The sequence below is a fragment of the Scyliorhinus canicula genome, chromosome 31, assembly GCF_902713615.1.
Source record: "Scyliorhinus canicula chromosome 31, sScyCan1.1, whole genome shotgun sequence".
Classification (NCBI taxonomy): domain Eukaryota; kingdom Metazoa; phylum Chordata; class Chondrichthyes; order Carcharhiniformes; family Scyliorhinidae; genus Scyliorhinus; species Scyliorhinus canicula.
This window is the reverse complement of record NC_052176.1, coordinates 6,243,258-6,267,740: the sequence shown is the minus strand read 5'-3', so window position 1 is coordinate 6,267,740 and position 24,483 is coordinate 6,243,258. Positions and strand designations below refer to the sequence as shown.

General features: G+C 49.5%; 1 protein-coding gene across 3 annotated transcripts in view; it reads left to right on the top strand.

Moving 5' to 3' along the window:
- nxf1b (nuclear RNA export factor 1b) overlaps nucleotides 1-24,483 on the top strand; it is an 81,444-nt gene that overhangs the window by 6,957 nt on the left and 50,004 nt on the right. For 2 of the 3 annotated variants that reach the window (XM_038787530.1, XM_038787529.1), the window contains exons 2-3: nucleotides 1,705-1,900; nucleotides 22,939-23,083. In XM_038787530.1, the coding sequence (XP_038643458.1) occupies nucleotides 1,776-1,900; nucleotides 22,939-23,083 (270 nt within the window). In that variant the 5' untranslated portion in view covers nucleotides 1,705-1,775. Of the gene's footprint in view, nucleotides 1-1,704; nucleotides 1,901-10,470; nucleotides 10,931-22,938; nucleotides 23,084-24,483 lie in introns of those variants that run through there. The other variant, XM_038787531.1, reaches the window with a different exon arrangement.

Here is a 24,483-nt window from a genome sequence, read left to right as displayed (position 1 = left end):
TAGCATGGCCAATCCACCTAACCCGCACATCTTTGGACTGTGGGAGGAAACCGGAGCACCCGGAGGAAACCCACACACACAGGGGGAGGACGTGCAGACTCCACACAGACAGTGACCCAGCCGGGAATCGAACCTGGGACCCTGGAGCTGTGAAGCATTTATGCTAACCACCATGCTACCCTGCTGCCACAGGGTATGTGGTGGCGGAATGAATATTGACTGGAACACGAATAGCTAGTATTATGGGCTCTTTGGGAGTACCCAATTATTTATTTTTTCCAATTAAAGGACAATTTAGCATGGCCAATCTACCTAACATGCACATCTTTGGGATGTGGGGGGTGAAACCCACGCAGACATGGTATGGGCTCTTTAATGTCGACCTGATGAAGATAAAAGCCACGGCTTTGATTTAACATCTCACTTGATTGGCAAGTGGCACTCCCAGGAGTGCAGCACTCCCTCAGTGCTGCCCAGGTCACGTGTTTCTATCTCCGGAGTGGGCCCTCATCCCGCAGATGGATATTGAGTGTTCCGGCGGAACCCTGGCTGACTAGACGAACAGTCCGTTGACGGACTCTAATCTTGCGAATGTGTGTCTTGAAAGGAATGGTATGGTTTTAATTTTGAGGATGGACTTTAATAGTGTGAATGGAGGTAATCAACTGGGCTTAATTTGAAAGCTCAGCATTTATAGCAGGTGAAAAATGTTGCAAGATATTTCAACGCCAGCAGTTCTCTTCAAGCAGAATTTTTTTACCATGACACCAGATGATAAATGTCACCTTTTGATAATCTGATACCTTTTGATAAATGGTAGTTCCCATAAATATAAAATACTGACTCTAAATATATGGTTTGCCTCTCGACCTATCCCCTGAGAGAATAGTCTGGATCCACCCGATTAACCGTGGCACTTTTTTCAGACTCTTTCCAGCTGCTAGTCTCGACATTTCTTTCTTTTTAAGTTGCACCAGATCCAGGTGTTGACGGTTGCTGGCACTATCTCCTTCGCTCAGCTTGGAAGCAGTTTCGAACGGGCTGTTGCTGGAGTGCACAAGAGGTGCTTGGAGACACTGGCCTCTGCAGCACTGGGATCTCAAAACCGACTGTGCGCCTCAGCCCCCCCCCCCCCCCTCTGTTGAGGTCATTACAGCTCGGCCCCTTCCCGTTCCCTCGCCATGGCGATGCGAAATGTATTTTCTAGCAGTCGGGTATAACAGGCCAAGAGCAGTGGTCTGCCTGATTTTCCTTCTCCTCCTCCTCAACTTAGAAGCGAGTGCAGCTTCCAGCTGTAGAACCTGCTACACAGCTCCTAGCTGAGATGTGCTATTGAGCGCTCAGTAAATTGCTCAAGCAGAGACCCAGCACAGATGCAATGGGCCAAATGGCCTTCTGTGCTACAATCATTCTGCGATTCGGAGTACAGGTAGAAACTAAGTCCCTGACTTGTCTGGCCTACACTCAAGGGGCCATTGTGGAATCTGCAAGTAAATGGTTTTTAATCAGTGAAGGTCCTGAAATTCTAACGTTTCCTTTTTGAAGCGTTTTCGGAGAAGTTCTATTGATTTAGAAACGCCCAAATAGCTGCTCTTAAAGTGACTTAATTAGAAATCAATAACAACTGAACCCTTCCTGTGACACCGTTTCATGGTTAGTTGCACTTCAAAAAATGAACTTTTTCTTCCCCCCTCCCCATCCCAGAACACGATGACCGAGTTGGGGCTGGTTTTCCGGTTCGGAGAAAGAAAGGACGCGGCCCTTTTCGGGGGAAGATGTACAGCGAGGGGAATCAGAAACCGCGGAATCGAGGCGGCGGAGGATCCAATCTACGGGCGCGGTTCGAGGATGACGATGGCGACGTGACTATGAATGACCACGAGGCGCCAAGATCACGTTTGTGAGTAGCAGCCTGCATTGCCACACTGAATAAGAGGAATTCCCTCCACTCGCCGTGACCGCCAGAAATGTTTCGGCGTGCAAAATTTAACGTGTGTTGTTTTCTTTTCCTCTTCACCTGAAAGCTAAGAAGCTGTGTTTTATTTTTGGTGATTTATCTTTGTAGTCGGTTAGAGTCAGTCATGGAGTCAGAAAGCTTAACAGCACCGAGGGAGAGGCCCTTTGGCCCATGTTATCGGTTTGAGTAATCATTCCGAGGAGACCACCGTCACAACGTCTGTAATAAAACAAGATTGGAGATCAAATTCCAAATCTCCCCCCCCCCCCCCCCACTCGTTCATTTACTCTAACTCTCCTACTATCCATTATCCTATACGCATGCATTACAATTCCATTTACTTCTTTCCCCCCGGTTGTCTTCCTGTCTTTTCTCTCCCGTTGGGTGCTCACTCTCGCTCGGCTATGCAGCACAAGTTCTCCCGTTTCTCACCAGAATAGCTCAAATGGGTTAAGGATGGAGGATCCAAATCAAGCCCAATCCAGACTGATGTTGTTACTTCCATAGATGGGGTGGGGGGGGGGGGGGGGGGGGCAGTTAATGTGGTAGCATAGTGATTAGCACAGTTGCTTCACAGCTCCAGGGTCCCGGGTTCGATTCCCGGCTTGGGTCACTGGCTGTGCGGAGTCTGCACGTTCTCCCTCCTCCTTCCCCCCCCCCTCCGGGTGCTCCAGTTTCCTCCCACAAATCCAAACATGTGCGGGTTAGGTGGATTGGCCGTGATAAATTGACCTTGGTGTCCAAAAAGGTTAAGTGGGGATCACGGGGATATGGTAGAGATGTTGGCTTGAGTAGGGTGCTCTTTGCGAGGGGCTGGTGCAGACTCGATGGGCCGAATGGCCTTCTTCTGCACGGTTGATTCTATGAATATCCTCCGATTGACATAGTCGGGAGAGAAAACTTCGTGACCATCCTTCGGCCGGGGAAGGCGGGGGGGGGGGGGGGGGGGGGGGGGGGGGGGGGGGGGGGCGACAGTGTCGGTAGAATCCCTTTACATTTGTGGATCTCAAATCAGATGGCAAGAGTTGCCTTGCTGTCACCAAATGCAAGCTGCCATCGATGCCGTAGCCAGATAGGAAATGTAGCATCAAGTCTCCGGGTCATTTTCGCATGGGTTGTCCAGCTAAATGCCAACTCTTCAATTATTCAGTCTTATTGATAGTTTTGCCCAAGTTGCATTTATTTATTTATTTATTTATTTATATAAATTTAGGGTGCTCAATTAATTTTTTCCAATTAAGGGGCAATTTAGCGTGGCCAATCCACCTACCCTGCACATCTTTGGTTTGGGGGGGGGGGGGGGGGGGGCGTAACCCACGCAAACACTGGGAGAATGTGCAAAGTCCACACGGACAGTGACCCAGAGCCGGAATCGAACCTGGGACCTCAGTGCCGTGAGGCAGCAGGGCTAACCCACTGCGGCCACCGTGCTGCCCTCCCAAGTCGCATTTATAATGGAAGTGCACACTGGTGTGCAAGGGCAATCCGATTCCAAAATCTTCCTGGCTTCCAGGCTGTTGCGTTAATAATACTTTGGAATGATGACCGATTTTTAATAGCGCAGGATTGTCGGTAAGGAGCTGCTCATGTGAAGAGATAGATTCTTGGATAAGCTGATAAATTGAGAAGATTGGGTGAGCGAGGAGCGGGTCACAAGTGACACACCAGCGCAGCGCATCTTTGGAGATTACTGATTTGGTGGGAAACATGGACAATTTAACAGCAGCTGGACTGTAAGCGATATAATGCTGCTGCTTTGCCACATCAGTGACTGCTAATACACTGGCTGCGAATGCTTGGGGATGGCCTGAGGTACTGTGTGCAGCTGACACAACAATTGGTGGTGTGATGAATAACGAGGAGGAAAGCCTTCGATTACAGGACGATATAGACGGACAGAACAGTGGCAAATGGAATTTAACCCTGAAAAGTGTGAGATAATGCATTTTGGGAGGACTAACAATGCATGGGAATGCACAATGGGCTGTGGAATGCGCAAGGGGCTGTTTAGCACTGGGCTAAATCGCTGGCTTTGAAAGCAGACCAAGGTAGGCCAGCAGCACGGTTCAATTCCCGTACCGGCCTCCCCGGACAGGCGCCGGAATGTGGCGACCAGGAGCTTTTCACAGTAACTTCAGTTGAGGCCTACTTGTGACAATAAGCCATTTTCATTTTCATTCATTTTCATTTCATTTCACAATGAATGGTGGGGCCCCAGTAAGCACAGAGGATCAGAGGGACCTTGGGGTGCATGTCCATAGATACCTGAAAACAGAAGGAAAGGTAGATAAGAAAGCAATATGGGACATTGTCCTTGATAGGTGCCGTGGGTAGCACGGTAGCACAGTGGGTAGCACTGTTGCTTCACAGCTCCTGGATCCCAGGGCAGATTCTTGGCTTGGGTCACTGTCTGTGCGGAGTCTGCACATTCTCCCCGTGTCTGCGTGGGTTTCCTCCGGATGCTCCGGTTTCCTCCCACAAGTCCCGAAAGACATGCGTGTTAGGTGAATTGGACATCCCTGAACTCTTTCGCCGCGTACTAGAACAGGTGCCGGAGTGTGACGACTAGGGGCTTTTCACAGTAACTTCGTTTGTGTTAATGCAAGCCAACTGTGACAATAAAGATTGTTATTATTAGATAGGAAGGAACTTTTTCCCCTTAGTAGAAGGTCAATAACCGGGGGCACCGATTTAAGGTAAGGAGATGTAGAGGGGATGTGGGGAGAAACCTTTGCACCCAGAAGGTGGTGGGAGTCTGGAACACACTGCCTGAAAGGGGAGAGGAGGCTGGAACTCAATAACATTTAAAAAGCTTATGGAAACTGGACTGGACACGAGGCTGTTTTACAACCTGTATTGTGACAGCCTACTCGCCAGTTTTAATCTAAAATGTTATCGCCACCGTTGGAAAGTGTTTTGGGTGGCTTTACACATTGCAGTTGCTTTGTTGGTGTCTAGCGTGGTCAGTGGTGTGTTACCATCTTTTCAGTGAGGTTAGGGTGACTGACGTTGTGGAGCATCTGCTGAATTCAATTAGGCTCAATGTTGGTGTCCAGGCTCTGTGTCATCTGCAAGCTGGAACCGTTCTGTTTTGCAAATCATCTCGTCCCCAACTACCAAATCATTCTAGTAGACGTAGCTGGCCGATGAGAATTGTCATCTTTCGCTTCAAGACGAAGCAACTGTCCAGAGAGCTAGGCCGTGATGTTTACCACAAGGTCTTTCATCTACAAAAGATCTGAGATTCCCTTGGTTCTAAGCATGCAGCTCTTCAGTTTACTTCAGTTAAACTCTCTCGACCCTCACACCCAGGCAGGAACCCTCGCAGCATTAGAGCTTGAAACGCCGCAGCATACAAGGCTAGGGACCAAGTGCTGTAGAATGGGGTTGGAATGGATAGGTGCTTGATTGCCAGCACATGCACCACTTGCTTGTAAAACTCTGGCTGCACGAGTTGAAGTAGCTTGGAGTGCACAAGCCTGGAAAAGTTGGCAGGAATTTGACGACTTGAGAATCATTTGCTCTGCTTTTCCCAATAGGCTTGTCCCCATGTTAGACCATCAGACATAAGAGCAGAATTAGGCCACTCGGTCCATCCAGTCTGTTCTGCCATTCAATCATGGCTGATATTTTTCTCATCCCCATTCTCCTGCCTTCTCCCCATAATCAAGAACCTATCTATCTCTGCCTTAAAGGTACTCTGATTTGGCCCCCACAGCCTTCTGCGGCAAAGAGTTCCACAGATTCACCACCCTCTGGCTGAAGAAATTCCTCCTCATCTCTGTTTTAAAGGATCGTCCCTTTAGTCTGAGATTGTGCCCTCGGATTCTAGTTTTTCCGACAAATAGAAACATTCTCTCCACATCCACTCTATCCAGGCCTCGTATCCTGGAAGTTTCAATAAGATCCCCTCCTCAACCGTTCCTCATACGACAAGCTCTTCATTCCAGGGATCATTCTTGTGAACCTCCTCTGGACCCTCTCCAAGGCCCCAGCACATCCTTCCTTAGATACGGGGTCCAAAACTGCTCACAATACTCCAAATGGGGTCTGACCAGAGCCTTATACAGCCTCAGAAGTACATCCCTGCTCTTGTATTCTAGCCCTCTCGACATGAATGCGAACATTGCATTTGCCTTCCTAACTGCCGACTGAACCTGCACGCTAACTTTAAGAGAATCTTGGGGCGGCACGGTGGCGCAGTGGTTAGCACTGCTCCCTACGGCGCTGAGGACCTGGGTTCGATCCCAGCCCAAAGATGTACAGGTAGGTGGACTGGCCATGCTAAATTGTTCCTTAATTGGGGGGGAAAAAATTGGATACTTTACATTTATAAAAATAAACCTTGGGACTCCCAAGTCCCTTTGTACTTCTGATTTTCGAAGCATTTCCCCATTTAGAAAATAGTCTATGCCTAAATTCCTCCTTCCAAAGTGCATAACCTCACACTGTTCCACATTGTATTCCATCTGCCACTTCATTGCCCACTCTCCTAGCCTGTCCAAGTCCTTCTGCAGCCCCCTTGCTTCCTCAATACTGTCCCTCTACAGATCTTTGTATCATCTGCAAACTTAGCAACAGTGCCTTCAGTTCCTTCTTCCAAATCGTTAATGTGAAAAGTTGTGGTCCCAACACCGACCCCTGAGGCACACCAGTAGTTATCGGCTGCCATCCTGAAAAAGACCGCTTTATCCCCACTCCCTGCCTTCTGTCAATCAGCCAATCCTCTACCCATGTCAGGATCTTGCCCTTAACACCATGGGCTCTTAACCTATTTAACAGTCTCCTATGTGGTACCTTGTGAAAGGCCTTCTGGAAATCTAAATAAATCACGTCCACTGGTTCTCCTTTGTCTAACTTCCTTGTTACCTCCTCAAAGAACTCCGACGTGACCTCCCCTTGACGAAGATGTGCTGACTCAGTCCCAATTTATCATGCCCTTCCAAGTACTCCGCAATCTCATCTTTAATAATGGACTCTCAAATCTTACCAAGGACCAAAGTCAGGCTAACCGGCCTATAATTTCCCATCTTCTGCCTCCCTCTTTTCTTGAACAGCGGTGTTACATTAGCCACTTTCCAATTCTCTGGGACCCCTCCCTGCCTCCAGTGATTCCTGAAAGATCACCATCAATGCCTCCACAATCTCCTCAGCTATCTCTTTTAGCACCCTGGGGTGTAGTCCATCCGGTCCAGGTGACTTATCCACCTTCAGACCTTTCAGTTTCCCCAGAACCTTCTCCTTAGTGATGGCCACTACACTCACCTCTGCCCCCTGGTTCTCCTGGAGCTCTGGCATCCCACTGGTGTCTTCTGCCGTGAAAACTGATGCAAAGTAACTATTCAGTTCCTCTGCCATTTTTGTTTCTTAGTATTACTTCTCCAGCCTCACTTTCCAGTGGTCCAATGTCTATTTTTGCCTCTCTCTTACCTTTTATATATTGAAAAAAACTCTTCCTATCTTTTTTTATATTACTAGCTACGGGCAGCACGGTGGCGCAGTGGGTTAGCACTGCAGCCTCACGGCGCCGAGGTCCCAGATTCGATCCCGGCTCTGGGTCACTGTCCGTGTGGACTTTGCACATTCTCCCTGTGTTTGCGTGGGTTTCGCCCCCACAACCCAAAGATGTGCAGGCTAGGTGGATTGGCCACGCTAAATTGCCCCTTCATTGGAAAACAATGAATTGGGTACACTAAATATATTTAAAAAAAATATTACTAGCTAGCTCACACTTTTATTTCATCTTCTCCCCTCCTTATTGCTTTTTTAGTTGTCCTCTGCTCGCTTTTAAAGGCTTCCCAATCCTCTGGCTTCCCACTAATCCTCGCCACTTTGTATACTTTTTCTTTTGCTTTTTAAAAAATATTTTTATTCTCCTCCTTTTTCACATTTTCTCCCAAGTTTACACCCACCAACAATAAACAATAATCAGTAACAAATATGTCAATCCCCATATCGATAACAACGATCCCATCCTCCCACCAACTCCCAAACATTAGCCCACATGTTCACACAAACAAATGACAAAAAGGAATTAGGGATCACCCAGAGTCGCCATTAACACACACAGCACCCCCCCCCCCCCCCCCCCCCACCCCCCCACCCAACCCGCCCCAACTAATGTTCGATGTTATCCAGTTCTTGAAAGTGCATGGTGAATAATGCCCATGAATTGTAGAACCCCTCTATCCTTCCCCTCAGTTCAAACTTAATCTTCTCAAGGGTCAAGAATTCCAGCAGGTCCCCCCGCCACGCCAGGGCGGAGAGGCTGCTCTCCATCCCAACAGGATCCGCCTTCGGGTGATCAACGAGGCGAAGGCTCCAACATCTGTCTCCGCACCCGTTTCCAACCCTGGCTGGCCCGACACCCCAGATACGGCCTCCCGGGGGCCCGGGTCCAGTTCCACGTGCACCACTTTAGAGATTACCCTAAACACCTCCTTCCAGTTCCCCCAAACAACGCTCACACACATCTTCAACTCCTTCAAGGACTCGGCTCATCCTCGCCCTTGTGAGGTGTGTTCTGTATACCATCTTCAGCTGCAACAGCCCCAACCTCGCGCATGAGGTGGAGGCATTCACTCTCCGGAGCACCTCACACCAGAACCCCCCCTCCATATCCTCTCCCAACTCTTCCTTCCACTTTGCTTTGATCCCTTCCAGTGGTGCCTTCTCCTCTTCCAAAATAGCTCCATAAGTCGCCGACACTACCCCCTTCTCCAGTCTCCCTGCCGTCAGCACCTCCTCCAGCAACGTGGAGGCCGGCTCCTCCGGGAAGCTCTGTATCTCCTTTCTGGCAAAATCTCGAACCTGCATGTATCTAAACATTTCCCCCTGCTCCAGCCCATACTTTGCTTCCAGCTCCTTCAATCCTGCAAACCAACCCCTAAGAAACAAAACTTTTAGTGTCTTAATCCCCATCTCCTCCCATTTCCGAAAATTTCCATCCCACCTCCCCGGCTCAAATCTGTGGTTCCCCCGAATCGGCATTTCCCTTGACCCTGCCCCCAACCCCGAAGTGTTGGCGAAACTGCCTCCAAATTCTCAATGAAGCTATTATTACCGGACTCCCTGAGTATTTCCCCGGAGCCATCAGGAGCGGCGCTGTTGCTAGTGCTTTCAATCCTGACCCTCCGCACAAACTCTCCTCCATTCTGACCCACTGGGAATCAACCCCTCTGACCCAGCTCCGCACCGTCTCCACATTCGCCGCCCAGTAGTAATACATCAGGTTTGGATGACCCTGTCTGCCTTTCCCTCTATAGCAGCATCTTTCTAACTCTGGCCACCTTCCCTCCCCATATGAATGAGGTAACCCTTCCCTCAATCTCTGAAAAAGCCTTTGGCAGGAAAATCGGCAGGCATTGAAAAATAAACAGAAATCGCTGCAACAGGTTCATTTTAACCACCTGTACCCGACCCGCCAGTGACAGAGGGAGACCATCCCACCTTGCCAGATCAGCTTTCACTCTCCCCACCAAACTAGAAATGTTGTACCTGCGGAGCCTCCCCCCACTCCCGGGCAACCTGCACCCCCAGGTACCTAAAGTGAGTCCCTGCCCTACGGAATGGCAGCCCCACCACACCCCTGCCCCCACCCCCACCCCCGGCCGAGACAATTAGCTCGTGGCTCAGGTAGTAACCTAGAGATTATTACCTGTTTTGGTTCTGCTTTTTAATTTATCCCCTAGCTGTTCATACTCACTTAGCAGAACCTCTGTTCCTGTTCTACCTGTGTCGGTGGTACCAAGGTGGACCACGGCAACTGGATCTCGACCCTCCCACTCTCAAGTTCCCCTGCAACCCGTATGAGATATCCCGAACCCGAGCACCAGGCAGGCAACACAACCTTTGTGATTCACAGAGAACTGTGTCAGTGCCCCTAACTACACTACCCCCAATTACGACTACACTTTTTTCTCTTCCTTCCCCCCCCCCCCCCCCCCCCCCCAAACTTAGACGCTCCCTGTACCACGGTGCCGTGGTCAATTTGCTCATCCTCCCTGCAGTCCCCGTTCTCCACCTGCCTCACTCGCAGCCGCAGGCTCCTGTCCCTGACCACTGGCCAAATTCAAGGTATTTAATCTAAGGGGTGTGACTGCCTCCTGGAACACAGCGCCCAGGTATCTCTTTCCCCCCCCCTCCCAGGTGTGTCACAGTGTTCGAAGCTCAGAATCCAGCTCATCAACTCCGAGCCAGAGTTCCACAAGCAACCTGCACTTACTGCAGATGTGCTCACTGGGAACTATAATGGGGTCCACCAGCTCCCACATCATGCAGGAACAGCACATCACCTGACCCTCCATCTTTACTTTAGTTTTTAACTTGGTTTTCAATTTAAACTTTTAAAAATATATATCTCCTTATGACCTCAGTCTCAACGCAATTTCTAACCAATAATTTAAGGGGTATTCAAATGTGGCACAGTTCCCTATTAGCCAGTCAAAACACGGCCCTCTGTGACATCACACTGAAGTTTATTTTAAGTCTGAATTTGCTGTGAGAATCGAGAATAGCCACTGCCTGCCCTCAATGAAGCTCTCTGCTTCTCCTGGTCACTTACCTCCCCTTCACGCAGCTCTCTGATTCTCCTGCTGACTTACCTCCCCTTCACGCAGCTCTCTGATTCTCCTGCTGACTTACCTCCCCTCCACGCAGCTCTCTGCTTCTCCTGCTGACTTACCTCCCCTCCACGCAGCTCTCTGCTTCTCCTGATCACTTACCTCCCCTCCACGCAGCTCTCTGCTTCTCCTGCTCACTTACCTCCCCTCCACGCAGCTCTCTGCTTCTCCTGCTCACTTACCTCCCCTCCACGCAGCTCTCTGCTTCTCCTGCTCACTTACCTCCCCTCCACGCAGCTCTCTGCTTCTCCTGCTCACTGCCTCCCCTCCACGCAGCTCTCTGCTTCTCCTGCTCACTTACCTCCCCTCCACGCAGCTCTCTGCTTCTCCTGGTCACAGCTCCTGAAATGAGGTAGGTCTTTATATCACTTACGAAGATAGATAAATCCCCAGGATCTGATTAAATGTATCCCAGGGCATTGTGGGAGGCTAGGGAGGAAATTGCCAGGCCCCCTAGCTGAGATATTTGAATCATCGACAGCCCCAGGAGAGGTGCGTGAACATTGGAGGATAGCAAATGTTGTGCCCTTGTTTAAGAAAGGCTGTAGGGATAAGCCTGGGAACTACAGACCGATGAGCCTCACATCTGTAGTGGGTAAGTTGTTGGAAGGTATTCTGAGGGACAGGATCGACAGGCATTTAGACAGGCAAGGGCTAATTAGGGAAATTCAGCATGGCTTTGTGAGGGGAAAGTCATGTCTCACAAATTTGTGTTTTTTTGAAGGGGTAACCAAGAAGGTAGATGAGGGCAGTGCGGTCGACATTGTCCAGATGGACTTTAGCAAGGCCTTTGACAAGGTACCGCATGGTAGGTTGTTGCAAAAGGTTCAATCTTACTGAATCCAAGGTGAGGTAGCCAATTGGATACAAAATTGGCTTGGCGACTGAAGCCAAAGGGTGGTTGTGGAGGGCTGTTTTTCAAACTGGATGCCTGTGACCAGCAGCGTGCCTCAGGGATCGGTGCTGGGTCCGCTGTTTGTTTTTGTGTGGAAAGTGAAGAAGGTTATATAAGATTGCAACAGGATCTTGACCAATTGGGCCAGTGGGCTGATGAGTGGAAAAGGAGTATAATTTGGATATATGTGAGGTGATGCATTTTGATAGATCAAATCAGGGCAGGACCTACTCAGTTAATGGTAGGGAGTTGGGGAGAGTAACAACAAAGCGATCTAAGGGTACAGATTCATAGCTCCTTGAAGGTGGAATGGCAGGTGGACAGGGTGATGAAGAAGGCATTCAGCAATGCTGGGTTCTATTGGTCAGAGTATTGAATCCAGGAGTTGGGACGTCTTGTTGAAGTTGTACAAGACATTGATGAGACCACACATGGAATACTGTGTTCAGTTCTGGGCACCCTATTATAGGAAGTTAAACTAGAAAGCGGGCAGAAGAGATTTACGAGGATGCTACCAGGACTTGATGGTCTGAGTTATAAGAAGAGGCTGGATAGGCTGGGACTTTCTTCCCTGGAGCGTAGGAGACTTAGGGTGATTTTATTGAGGTCTATAAAATAATCAGGAGCACAGATAAGGTAGATAGGCAACATCTTCCCAAAGGTAGAGGAGTCCAGAACTAGAGGTTGAAGGTTAGAAGGGAGAGATACAAAAGAGACCAGAGGGGAAATGTCTTCACACAGAGGGTGGGGAGTGTTTGGAACGGGCTGCCAGAGGCAGAGGTAGAGGCGGGTACAATTTTGTCTTTTAAAAAGCAGTTAGTCAGTTACATACAATAATAATCTTTATTGTCACAAGTTGGCTTACATTAACACTGCAATGAAGTTGTGAAAAGCCCCTCGGTGCCACATTCCGGCGCCTGTTGGGGCACACAGAGGGAGAATTCAGAATTACCTAACAGCACGTCTTTCGGGACTTGTGGGAGGAAACCGGAGCACCCGGAGGGAACCCACGCAGACACGGGGGAGTACGTGCAGACTTCGCACAGACGGTGACCCAAGCCCGGGAATCGAACCTGGGATCCTTGGAGCTGTGAAGCCACAGTGCTCCCCGCTGTGCTACCATGCTGCCCAGTGGGCAGGGTGGGTATAGAGGGATGTGGGCAAGTGCAACTACCTTGGTGATAGAAACTGGGCAGCATGGACAAACTGAGCCAAAGGGCTTGTTTCTGTGTTGCAAACATCTGTGACTCTATGACCGTCCCAGGATGCTGTCTGGATCTCTCCCTGCAGATTAACGGTTACAAAGCAAGAAGAAAGAAAACCTTCCTTCAGAGCAGCTGCATCGTCCGCTAATGGATTACAATTCAAAGACGTTTTCTTTCTTGCACCTAAATTCCATGTGGTCTAAATTGTCCCTTGCTAATGTCACTGTGCTGTTAGCCCTGCCCACTCGCAGTCGACCTATTCAACACGAACTGGAATTGAATGTGGGGCCTTTGTTGTCTGGATCAGCTCCTTATCCAGGGGCTGGTTTAGCACAGTGGGCTAGACAGCTGGCTTGTAATGCAGAACAAGGCCAGCAGCGCGGGTTCAATTCCCGTACCGGCCTCCCCGAACAGGCGCCGGAATGTGGCGACTAGGGGCTTTTCACAGTAACTTCATTGAAGCCTACTTGTGACAATAAGTTATTATTATCGGAGCCGTCCATGGAGCCAGAATTCCCGATTACTGTGCTCCATATGTGCTTCGGCAATATAGTCATTCATCACTCCGCGAATGAACTGCTAAGACACTAAAGTCGATGTGGTTAACTCCGTGCTAATTAGAATCACGGGCTCAAAGAAAAGAATGTATGGTGGCCATGGATTACTGCAGGGTGCATTTCGACCGGCTTTGTTTAACTCTTTGTGTTTGCCAGATATCAAATGTTATTTGGTCACTTTTTTATCATAGAACATAGAACGATACAGTTGCAGTACAGGCCCTTCGGCCCTCGATGTTGCACCGACATGGAAAAAAAAACTAAAGGCCATCTAACCTACACTATGCCCTTATCATCCATATGCTTATCCAATAAACTTTTAAATGCCCTCAATGTTGGCGAGTTCACTACTGTTGCAGGTAGGGCATTCCAAGGCCTCACCACTCTTTGCGTAAAAAACCCACCTCTGACCTCTGTCCTATATCTATTATCCCTCAATTTAAGGCTATGTCCCCTCGTGCTAGCCACCTCCATCCGCGGGAGAAGGCTCTCGCTGTCCACCCTATCTAACCCTCTGATCATTTTGTATGCCTCTATTAAGTCACCTCTTAACCTTCTTCTCTCTAACGAAAAAAACCTCAAGTCCATCAGCCTTTCCTCATAAGATTTTCCCTCCATACCAGGCAACATCCTGGTAAATCTCCTCTGCACCCGTTCCAAAGCTTCCACGTCCTTCCTATAATGAGGCGACCAGAACTGTACGCAATACTCCAAATGTGGCCGTACTAGAGTTTTGTACAACTGCAACATGACCTCATGGCTCCGGAACTCAATCCCTCTACCAATAAAGGCCAACACACCATAGGCCTTCTTCACAACCCTATCAACCTGGGTGGCAACTTTCAGGAATCTATGTACATGGACACCGAGATCCCTCTGCTCATCCACACTACCAAGAATTTTACCATTAGCCAAATATCCCGCATTCCTGTTCTTTCCAAAGTGAATCACCTCACACTTCTCCACATTAAACTCCATTTGCCACCTCTCAGCCCAGCTCTGCAGCTTATCTATGTCCCTCTGTAACCTGCAACATCCTTCCGCACTGTCTACAACTCTACCGACTTTAGTGTCGTCTGCAAATTTACTCACCCATCCTTCTGCGCCCTCCTCTAGGTCATTTATAAAAATGACAAACAGCAACGGCCCCAGAACAGATCCCTGTGGTACGCCACTCGTAACCGAACTCCATTCTGAACATTTCCCATCAACTACCACTCTCTGTCTTCTTTCAACTAGCCAATTTATTTTTATTTTTTATTTTTATAAATTTAGAGTACCCAATTATTTTTTTCCAATTAAGGGGCAATTTAGTGTGGCCAATCCACCTATCTTGCACATCTTTGGGTTGTGGGGGTGAAACCCACGCAGACACGGGGAGAATGTGCAAACTCCTCACGGACAGTGACCCAGAGCCGGGATTCGAACCCGGGTCCTCAGCGCCGCAGGCAGCAATGCTAACCACTGTGCCACCGTGCTACCCAACTAGCCAATTTCTGATCCACATCTCTAAATCACCCTCAATCCCCAGCTTCCGTATTTTCTGCAATAGCCGACCGTGGGGAACCTTATCAAACGCTTTACTGAAATCCTTTCACTTTTAACGCTTGTAGTTAATGCGAAGCCCAGGAAATAGTTTTAATTTCCTCATCGGCAGAACACGGCATTTCAGTTGCCTGGAATTTTTTTTAATGCAAAAGAGCGATTCCCAGCTCATTGTTCACACACCACTTCGGACGAATGATCACTGGGGTCGTGGTTTTTGTGTACAATATGAACTGTGAGCCCTCCTGACGTCTTGGCCAACCTTCAGCCAGTGAACTAAAGGGTTGTTTTAACTCGTCATTTGCCCCGTTTATTGTTTATGGGGTTTTCCTGGGCAGGATGGTTGCAGTGTTTTCTCGCAAAGCGGAGGCTGCTTCTCGACAATAGCTGTGTGCCTACGTGCCGTTTGTGAAGCGTATTACTATAGGTTTTTAAAATTCGCTTGTTCAAGGAATCCCGCCGTTACCAGGGGGAAGGATGAGGGAGTGGGACGAGCTGACCTTACATGGACTCGAATGGCCACCTTCCTGCAGTGTCACCATTCTATGATCCTATGACAGATTTCAAGAAGAGTGTCACAGCACCTGATGGCCAATATAAACTACCATGGGTTCAGGAGACTTGGGGGCTCAGCAGTTTAATGGGAACAGGGTAGATAGGCTGGGTCTCATGGACAAGGGGAGGTGGGAGGTGCAATTCTTTTAATTGTCCAATTAAGGGGCAATTTAGCGTGGCCAATCCACCTACCCTGCACATCTTTTGGTTGTGGGGGCGGGGGGGGGAAGCCCACGCAGACACGGGGAGAATGTGCAAACTCCACACGGACCCAGGTAGGGGATTGACCCAGGTCCTCTGCACCGCGAGGCAGCAGTGACTCCACTTGTGCCCCCGTGCTGCCCATAGAAAGACGCGATCCTGAATGTTTGAAGCATATTATTCTCTTTGAGGATCTTTTGTTTCCGTTGCTGAATGAATTGTCATTTTTCTTTGTAATGGTTCACAGTTCCAGATCAGGATACCGATAAGTCACCCAATGATTCAAGACCAATATTCTTGTAGATGAGATTTTTATCAAGCTCACAGTTTACGTACAAAGTAAAGTGAAAGGCAAAACCAATCACTGATATTAGAACATAGAACAGTACAGCACAGAACAGGCCCTCCGGCCCTCAATGTTGTGCCGAACCATGATCACCCTACTCAAACCCACGTATCCACCCTATACCCGTAACCCAACAACCCCCCCTTCACCTTACTTTTTAGGACACTACGGGCAATTTAGCATGGCCAATCACCTAACCCGCACATCTTTGGACTGTGGGAGGAAACCGGAGCACCTGGAGGAAACCCACGCACGCAGGGGGAGGACGTGCAGACTCCACACAGACAGTGACCCAGCTGGGAATCGAACCTGGGACCCTGGAGCTGTGAAGCATTTATGCTAACCACCATGCTACCCTGCTGCCCCTATTGGAAAACCTTAATGTAATTGAACTATTGATCAGATGGATGGATGCTATTTGACTCATAAAGTTATCTGGTATAAACCCACAGTGCTGCCCCTGCCAAAGTCTGCAAAGTTCCTCTTTTATCAAGCACTTCCCGTGGTTTGTAGCAGAACCTTAATTCCGCGTTATAATCAGCCTTGAACGGGCGGCGCAGTGGTTAGCACTGCTGCATCACGGCGGCTGAGGCCCCGGGTTCGAGTGGGTGTGTTCCTGCACAAGACATGCGCAGTTCATATCAAACAGCTGCTCCCCTGGATCTCTTGGTAACCTGGTTTGGAGACCAGGCATGGTTCTGCAAGCTTGGTGACATTGAAGCTTTTGAAGTTGTGGTTGGATAAGGAAGAATCCAGTGAGTGGGACGTACCCTCTCTCCTTTGCCCTCTCCCTCCCACCATGGACTTGGGTCCATGATTATGCTTGGCACAGTGCTGCAGTGCGTTTGCCATTGCCTTCCGTTGTAAGGCTGACCAGGAAACTTTCCGCACTTACCCAGGCTGCTGATCAATCTGTTTGTCCACATCATGAACCATAGAATCATAGAATTTACAGTGCAGAAGGAGGCCATTTGGCCCATCGAGTCCCACCGGCTCTTGGAAAGAGCACCCTACTTAAGCCCACACCTCCACCCTATCCCCGTCGTAACCCAGTAACCCCACCTCACGTTTTTGGATGCTAAGGGCAATTAAGCACGGCCTACCACACAAACCTGCACATCTTTGGACTGTGGGAGGAAACCGGAGCACCCGGAGGAAACCCACGCAGACACGGGGAGAACGTGCAGACTCCGCACAGACAGTCACCCGAGGCCGGAATCGAACCTGGGACCCTGGAGCTGTGAAGCAACCGTGCTAACCACTGTGCTACCGTCAAGCCCTCAAATGGAAGTGTAACCTGCAGCTTCTGCTCAGACAGGGATGCTATTCACTGCGCCACAAGGCCAGAATGTTGCCTTTTGTGCAAAAATGCCAGCTCCCGGGCGAAATTCCAAGACTTCCATACCCAAAAATGCAACTGTTCCCATGTGCAAAGTTCCCAGTTTCCTATTGCCCCAATTACCCCACTTCACCCGCTGTCACGCCTCGGCTCAGTGGGTAGAATTCTTGTCTCTTGAAGGTTGTGGGTTTAAGTGCCATCAGTTACATAGAATTTACAGTGCAGAAGGAGGCCATTCGGCCCATCGAGTCTGCACCGGCTCTTGGAAAGAGCACCCTACCCAAGGTCAACACCTCCACCCAATCCCCATAACCCAGTAACCCCACCTGACACTAAGGGAATTTATCATGGCCAATCCACCTAACCTGCACATCTTTGGACTGTGGGAGGAAACCGGAGCACCCGGAGGAAACCCACGCACACACGGGGAGGACTTGCAGACTCCGCACTGACAGTGACCCAAGCCGGAATCGAACCTGGGACCCTGGAGCTGTGAAGCAATTATGCTATCCACAATGCTACCGTGCTGCCCTGGGAGACTGGAGTGGAGAAATGTAGACTGGCACTTCAATGCAGTGCTCAGAAACCTCTGCAATGTTGGATGAGACGTTAACATCAGGAGCAGGAGTAGACCGTGTGCCCCCCTCGAGCCTGCTCCTCCATTCAACACCTTTGTGGCTGATTTCTGGCTTCAACTTCACTTGATGACTGACCTCGTGAGACCAAGAATTTGACTACCTCAGTCCTGCATATACAAAGAACAACAAAGAAAGAAAAGTACAGCACAGGAACAGGCCCTTCGGCCCTCCAAGCCTGTGCCGACCATGCTGCCCAACTAAACTAAAATCTTCTACACTTCCTGGGTCCGTATCCCTCTATTCTCATCCTATTCATGTATTTGTTAAGATGCCCCTTAAACGTCACTATCATCCCTGCTTCCACCACCTCCTCCGGCAGCGAGTTCCAGGCACCCACTACCCTCTGTGTAAAAAAACTTGCCTCGTCCATCTCCTCCAAACCTTGCCCCTCGAACCTTAAACCTATGCCCCCTGGTAATTGACCCCTCTACCCTGCTCCACAATGGAGCATCCATTACCCTCTGGGTTAGAGAATTTCAAAGATTCACAAGCCTTTGAGTGAAGAAATTATAATCCTTATTACTGGCATAAGTAGACACACATTCACAATGAAGTTACTGTGAAAAGCCCCTAGCCACCACACTCCGGCGCCTGTTCGGATACACGGAGGGAGAATTCAGAATGCCCAATTCACCTAACAGCACGTCTTTCGGGACTTGTGGGAGAAAACTCCGCGGAGCACCTGGAGGAAACCCACGCAGACACTGGGAGAACGTGCAGTCCTTAATGATCAGCTCCTTACCCTGAGACTGTGTCCCCAGCCAGGGGCAACAGCTTTTCAGCATCTACCCTATCAGTCCCCATCAGAATCTTGTATGTTTCAATGAGATCTCATTCTTCTAAACTATGTAGACCCAGTTTACTCAGCCCTCATCCGAGGCAAAAACCCTGTTATCTCGGAGATCATTCTAATGAACCTCTGTTCTACTTTCTCCAGGGCAAGTATATCTTCATTTACTATGGAGACCAACGCTATACACAGTGTTCTTGTGTTTGTTTTTAAATATTCTGCTGAAAATGTTAAGCCACGGCCCCATCTGTCCTCTCGAGGCAGACGTAAAAGATCCCATTGTACTGTTGGGAGCTGACATGGGGAGCCTGTTGCGGAGTCCTGGGACGACTCTTCAGCACCGCACACAGATGATCTGGTCATTATCACATTGCTTGGAGCTTGCTGTGTGAAAACTGGCTGTCACGTTTCCTCAATACACGTCGGAAGTACTTAATCGGCTCTCAGGCATTTGTTTGGGGATAGCGAGATAGTGAAAGGCGCTATAAAAATGTACGTCGATCTTATTCTTCGGCTAATGCCACCGCAAACAGTTTGCCTGGTTATTTATCTCAATTGTATTTGAAATGATTGGCAGCTTTACCACAGATGACAATGCTCCAGAAACAACAGTTCACACCTTGTGGAGCGCATAGGGCTGTTTTGAAGACGTCCAGTGGTGCTAAATACAGTAAATCCCTTCTTGTCTCTGTGTTTAACAACGCTGCAGCTCAATAAGATTCTGCGAAGTGGCATGTGCAGTTTTACACTCTGAGGCCGAATGATCTGAGCTGCAAATGAAGTCGGTCACTGACCGAGAGTAATTATAACTGTCCTCTCCCACTCAGCCTGCTATAAACAGGCAAATCCAGGTAATTGTGGCTATTTAAAGCAGTGGCTTTACGAGCGCAGGTCAGGTTTTACATAGAATTTACAGTGCAGAAGGAGGCCATTTGGCCCATCGAGCCTGCACCGGCCCTTGGAAAGAGCACCCCATTTAAGCCCAGAACTCCGCCCAATACACGCAACCCCTTTGGACACGAAGGGCAATTTAACATGGCCAATCCACCTAACCCGCACATCTTTGGACTGTGGGAGGAAACCGGAGCACCCGGAGGAAACCCACGCACACACTGGGAGGACGTGCAGACTCCGCACAGACAGTGACCCAAGCCGGGAATCGAACCTGGGACCTAGCAGTTAAACATCGCAGCCACGTGGGGGTTAACCATAATCCAGACCCGCTGATCCACGTGTTTACAGGCACAGGAGGCGCGTGCAGGTCGGCAGGTTTGTGAAATGCTTTCCTTTTGGAAGGCAGGAAGTGTCTTCACGGCTGATCTCACCACGCTAGCTGTGATCATTGCAAGTGCGAAGAGCTAAGGCCCCAGAAAATACCCCCCCCCCCCCCCCCCCCCAGCAGTATGGACATAAACCCCGAGGTATTTTACAAAGTGTAGTTGGGGGTGGGTGGGGTGGAAATCGATCCAAAAGGGAAGTGAGTAAAAGCTAGGTTTTTAAGAGTCTTAAAAGGAGGAAGAGGTGGCGAGGCAAAGAGGAAGCTCCACATGAGGCTTGGGCTGATGTGTGGCTGAAATGTTACTTCCCACTTGTGGGTGAGGCAATGAAGGGGCAGCACGGTGGCGCAGTGGTTAGCACTGCCGTCTCACGACGCCGAGGTCCCAGGTTCGATCCCGGCTCTGGGTCACTGTCCGTGTGGAGTTTGCACATTCTCCCCGTGTCTGCGTGGGCTTCACCCCTACAACCCAAAGATGTGCAGGGTAGGTGGATTGGCCACGCTAAATTGCCCCTTAATTGGGAAAAATGAATTGGGTCCTCCAAATTTATTTTTAAAAAAGAGTGAGGCAATGACTATCTCCCAAAGGAGAGAATCTAACCAACTCCCTGGACATTCAGTAGCATTCCCATTGCTGAACCCCCATCATCAGGAGATTGATGGAATATTCTCCACTTGCCTGGCTGAGTGCAGCTTTATCAAGAAGCTCAACATCAACTTAAGACCAGGAGCCTTCTTGATTGGCACCCCATCCACAAACATTCACTCCCTCCACTCCCGACGCACAGCGGCAGCCGTGCACACCGTCTACAAGACGCCCCGCAGCCACTCGCTCCTTCGACAGCACCTTCCAAACCCGCCACCTCTACCGTCTAGAAGGATGGGGGCAGCAGCAGACGCACGGGGAACACCACCACCTGCAAGCCCCCCCTCCCCCCCCCCCCGAGCCGCTCGCCATCCCGACTCTGAAATATATCGGCCGTTCCTTCACTGTGGCTGGGGTCAAAATCCTGGGAACTCCCTCCCTAACAGCACAGTGGGTGTACCTACACCACACCCGACTGCAGTGGGTTCAAGATGGCGGCTCACCCACCACCTTCTGAATGGAAACTAGGAATGGGCAATGATGGTGTCCTTTCCAGTGTTGCTCACATCCCATGAATGAATGAATGAGAGCTGCAGTCAGCGTGGATGTTTGAACAGCTTGGACTGATGTGGCAACAGAACTGCTGGTGCAGATTGAATGCAAGACTTTGTGCCTAGAAATCTGAATACCTTAAATCCATTTAATGGCCACATATTTGTCCCAAATACATATCAATTTCTCCCCCACTGTACCTAAATAACTTCTGTTGAATGTGGCCCACATTATGTGCTCGGATGTCAATCAGGCCGCCCCACAGAAATTGCGTTTGACGCCTGGTTTTAACTTCTCATCAAAAAGACAATGCAGCACTCCCTCAGTGCAGCGCATGGCTTGTTGGCCTGAATTATAAACTCGGATCATTGGTGTAGCACTTGAACTACAATCTTCTGACTCTAGGGCGCAAGTGTGGCAGATGAGGTCCCTCCATAAGAGGTTAATGGACCAAATTAAAGCACACTGGATAGGGAGCAATGTATTGTTCCGGATCGAAAACTGGTTGACCGACAGGAAACAGAGTGGGAATAAACAGGTCTTTTTCCGAGTGGCAGGCAGTGAGTAGTGGGAGGGATCGGTGTTTGGGCCCCGGCTGTTCGCGATATATATAAATGACCTGGATGAGGGAACCAAACAGAACGTTACCAAGTTTGCTCACAGCATAAAGCTGGACAGAATTGGGAGTTGTGAGGAGGATGCGAGGAGGCTTCAAGGTGATTTAGACAATTTGAGTGAGTGAGCAAACACATGGTGGATGCAGTACGGCGCGGCTCGCTGTGAAGTTATCCACTTCGGTGTGAAAAACAGAAGGGTAGAGTATCATCTAAATGGTGATATGAAAAATGAAAATCGCTTATTGTCACGAGTAGGCTTCAATGAAGTTACTGTGAAAAGCCACATTCGCCACATTCCGGCGCCTGTCCGGGGAGGCTGGTACGGGAATCGAACCGTGCTGCTGGCCTGCTTGGTCTGCTTTAAAAGCCAGCGATTTAGCCTGGTGAGCTAAACCCGCCCCTGGTTATTGGGAAGTGTGGATGTACAGAGGGATCTGGGTGTCCTTGTGTCACTGAGAGTGGAGAGGCTGATGCAGGAAGGCAAATGGTATTGCAAGAAGGATTTGAGTTCTGAAGTAGAGCTGGCTTACTGCAGTTATACAGGGCCTTGGGGAGACCACGCCAGCAGTTATTGTGTGCAGTTTTGGTCTCCCGGCCTCAGAAAGGGAGTGCAGCGGAGGTTCCCTTGTCGTAGAGGGAGTGCAGCGGAGGTTCCCTTGTAGAGGGAGTGCAGCGGAGGTTCCCTTGTCGTAGAGGGAGTGCAGCGGAGGTTCACTAGGCCGAGACCAAGGTTGGTGTTATGAGGAGAGATTGATTCGACTGGGCCTGGATTCACCAGAGTTTAGAATGATGAGAGGAGACCTGACTGAAACATATAAAATTCTCACAGAGCCAGGCAGACATCACTGAATGTATTCAAATAAGAGAATTCTTAAGATTATACTGGTATCATTCCCACTGGTAAGTGGGAATATGGCACTGAGATCGAGAAGCAGCCATGATCGTATTGAACAGCAGAGCAGCAGTGATGGGCCAAATGGCCAACTCCTGCTCCTTGTTTCTGAATGGAGAGGAGACCCCATTAACTGTACACGCTGTTCCAGTTTCAGCAGCTGCCTGCCAGTGTTCTAATCCTTACCTGTGTTATCTGCTGTGTAATTGAAATATAATCCAAGCAGCTCAGAGCTCTGCTCAATTTGCGTTCTCTATTCATGTAACGGCATTGCGATGCGGCTAGCAGTCTCCGAAGTTTATTTTAAATGTTTAATCCTGCGTGTTGTGGTTTTTCAATCTTATAAATCCCTCTTTTAATCCTCAGCACACCCTATGGTTCAAGACCTGCTCGTCGCCCAGACAGCTGGCACGATCGTGACGGAGGGCCATCGAGCATCCAAGTTACTGTGAAACCAAACTCTGAGAGAAGTGCAAGTACCAGTCCGCGACGCACCTGGTTTAAGATCACTGTACGTCCTTGTTTTGGGAGTTTCCTGTCCTTCTCTGTTGTACACATTTGATTGTTGACCGCCACACGGGATAGGTGTCTCCAAATATGTGAATCAAGGCAAAGTGATACCTTTCAGTTGCAAATCTCCTTCCTTTGAGAGGGTGGAACTATTTTTATCTTACTTCCTCCATGAATCTTCTTCTAGCCACAATTTTTAAAAAAAGTATTTGTTCAGGGCAGCATTGCAGCATAGCGGTTAGCACTGTTGCTTCACCACGCCAGGGTCCCGGGTTTGATTCCCGGCTTGGGTCACTGTCTGTGCGGAGTCTGCACGTTCTCCCCCGTGTCTGCGTGCGTTTCCTCCGGACGCTCCGGTTGCCTCCCACAAGTCCCCGAAAAGCGTGCTTGTTGGGTGGATTGGACATTCTGAATTAGAACATAGAACAGTACAGCACAGAACAGGCCCTTCGGCCCTCGATGTTGTGCCGAGCAATGATCACCCTACTTAAACCCACGTAACCCGTATACCCGTAACTCAACAATCCCCCCATTAACCTTACACTACGGGCAATTTATCCTGGCCAATCCACCTAACCCGCACATCTTTGGACTGTGGGAGGAAACCGGAGCACCCGGAGGAAACCCACGCACACACGGGGAGGACGTGCAGACTCCACACAGACAGTGACCCAGCCGGGAATCGAACCTGGGACCCTGGAGCTGTGAAGCATTGATGCTAACCACCATGCTACCGTGAGGCCCCTAATTCTCCTGAACAGGCGCCGGAGTGTGGCGATGAGGGGATTTTCACAGTAACTTAATTGCAGTAAGCCTACTTGTGACAATAATAAAGATTATGGGACGTGGGCGTCGCAGGCTGTGCCAGCATTTATTGCCCGTCCCTAATTGCCCTTGAGGGGGCAGTTAAGAGTGAACAACATTGTTGTGGGTCTGGAGTCACATGTAGGCCAGACAGGTAAGGACGGCAGATTTCCTTCCCTAAAGGACATTAGTGAACCAGATGGGTTTTTATGCCAATTGACAATTTTTTCACGGTGATCATTCGCCTTTTAATTCCAGATCGTTATTGAATTCCAATTTCACCATCTGCGGTGGCGGGATTTGAACCTGGGCCCCCAGAGCATTACTCTGGCTCTCTCTGGTTTACTAGTTCAGCGATAATACCACTCCACCACTGCCTCCCCATAATGCTGCAACTGTTTACATCAGATTAGCATGGTCATCTCTCCCTGCTGCCCCTCCCACTCTCGCCAAAGATGGCTCCCCCTCCTCCCCCACCCTGCTAGCCACCTTTCCCACGCGGCCCGACTCGGGCCAGCATGGCTCAGTCCTTCATCTCCTAATTAATGGGCATGTACTGAGAAGCCAGCGCTACTGGACCTGCTGAATTGTATCAAA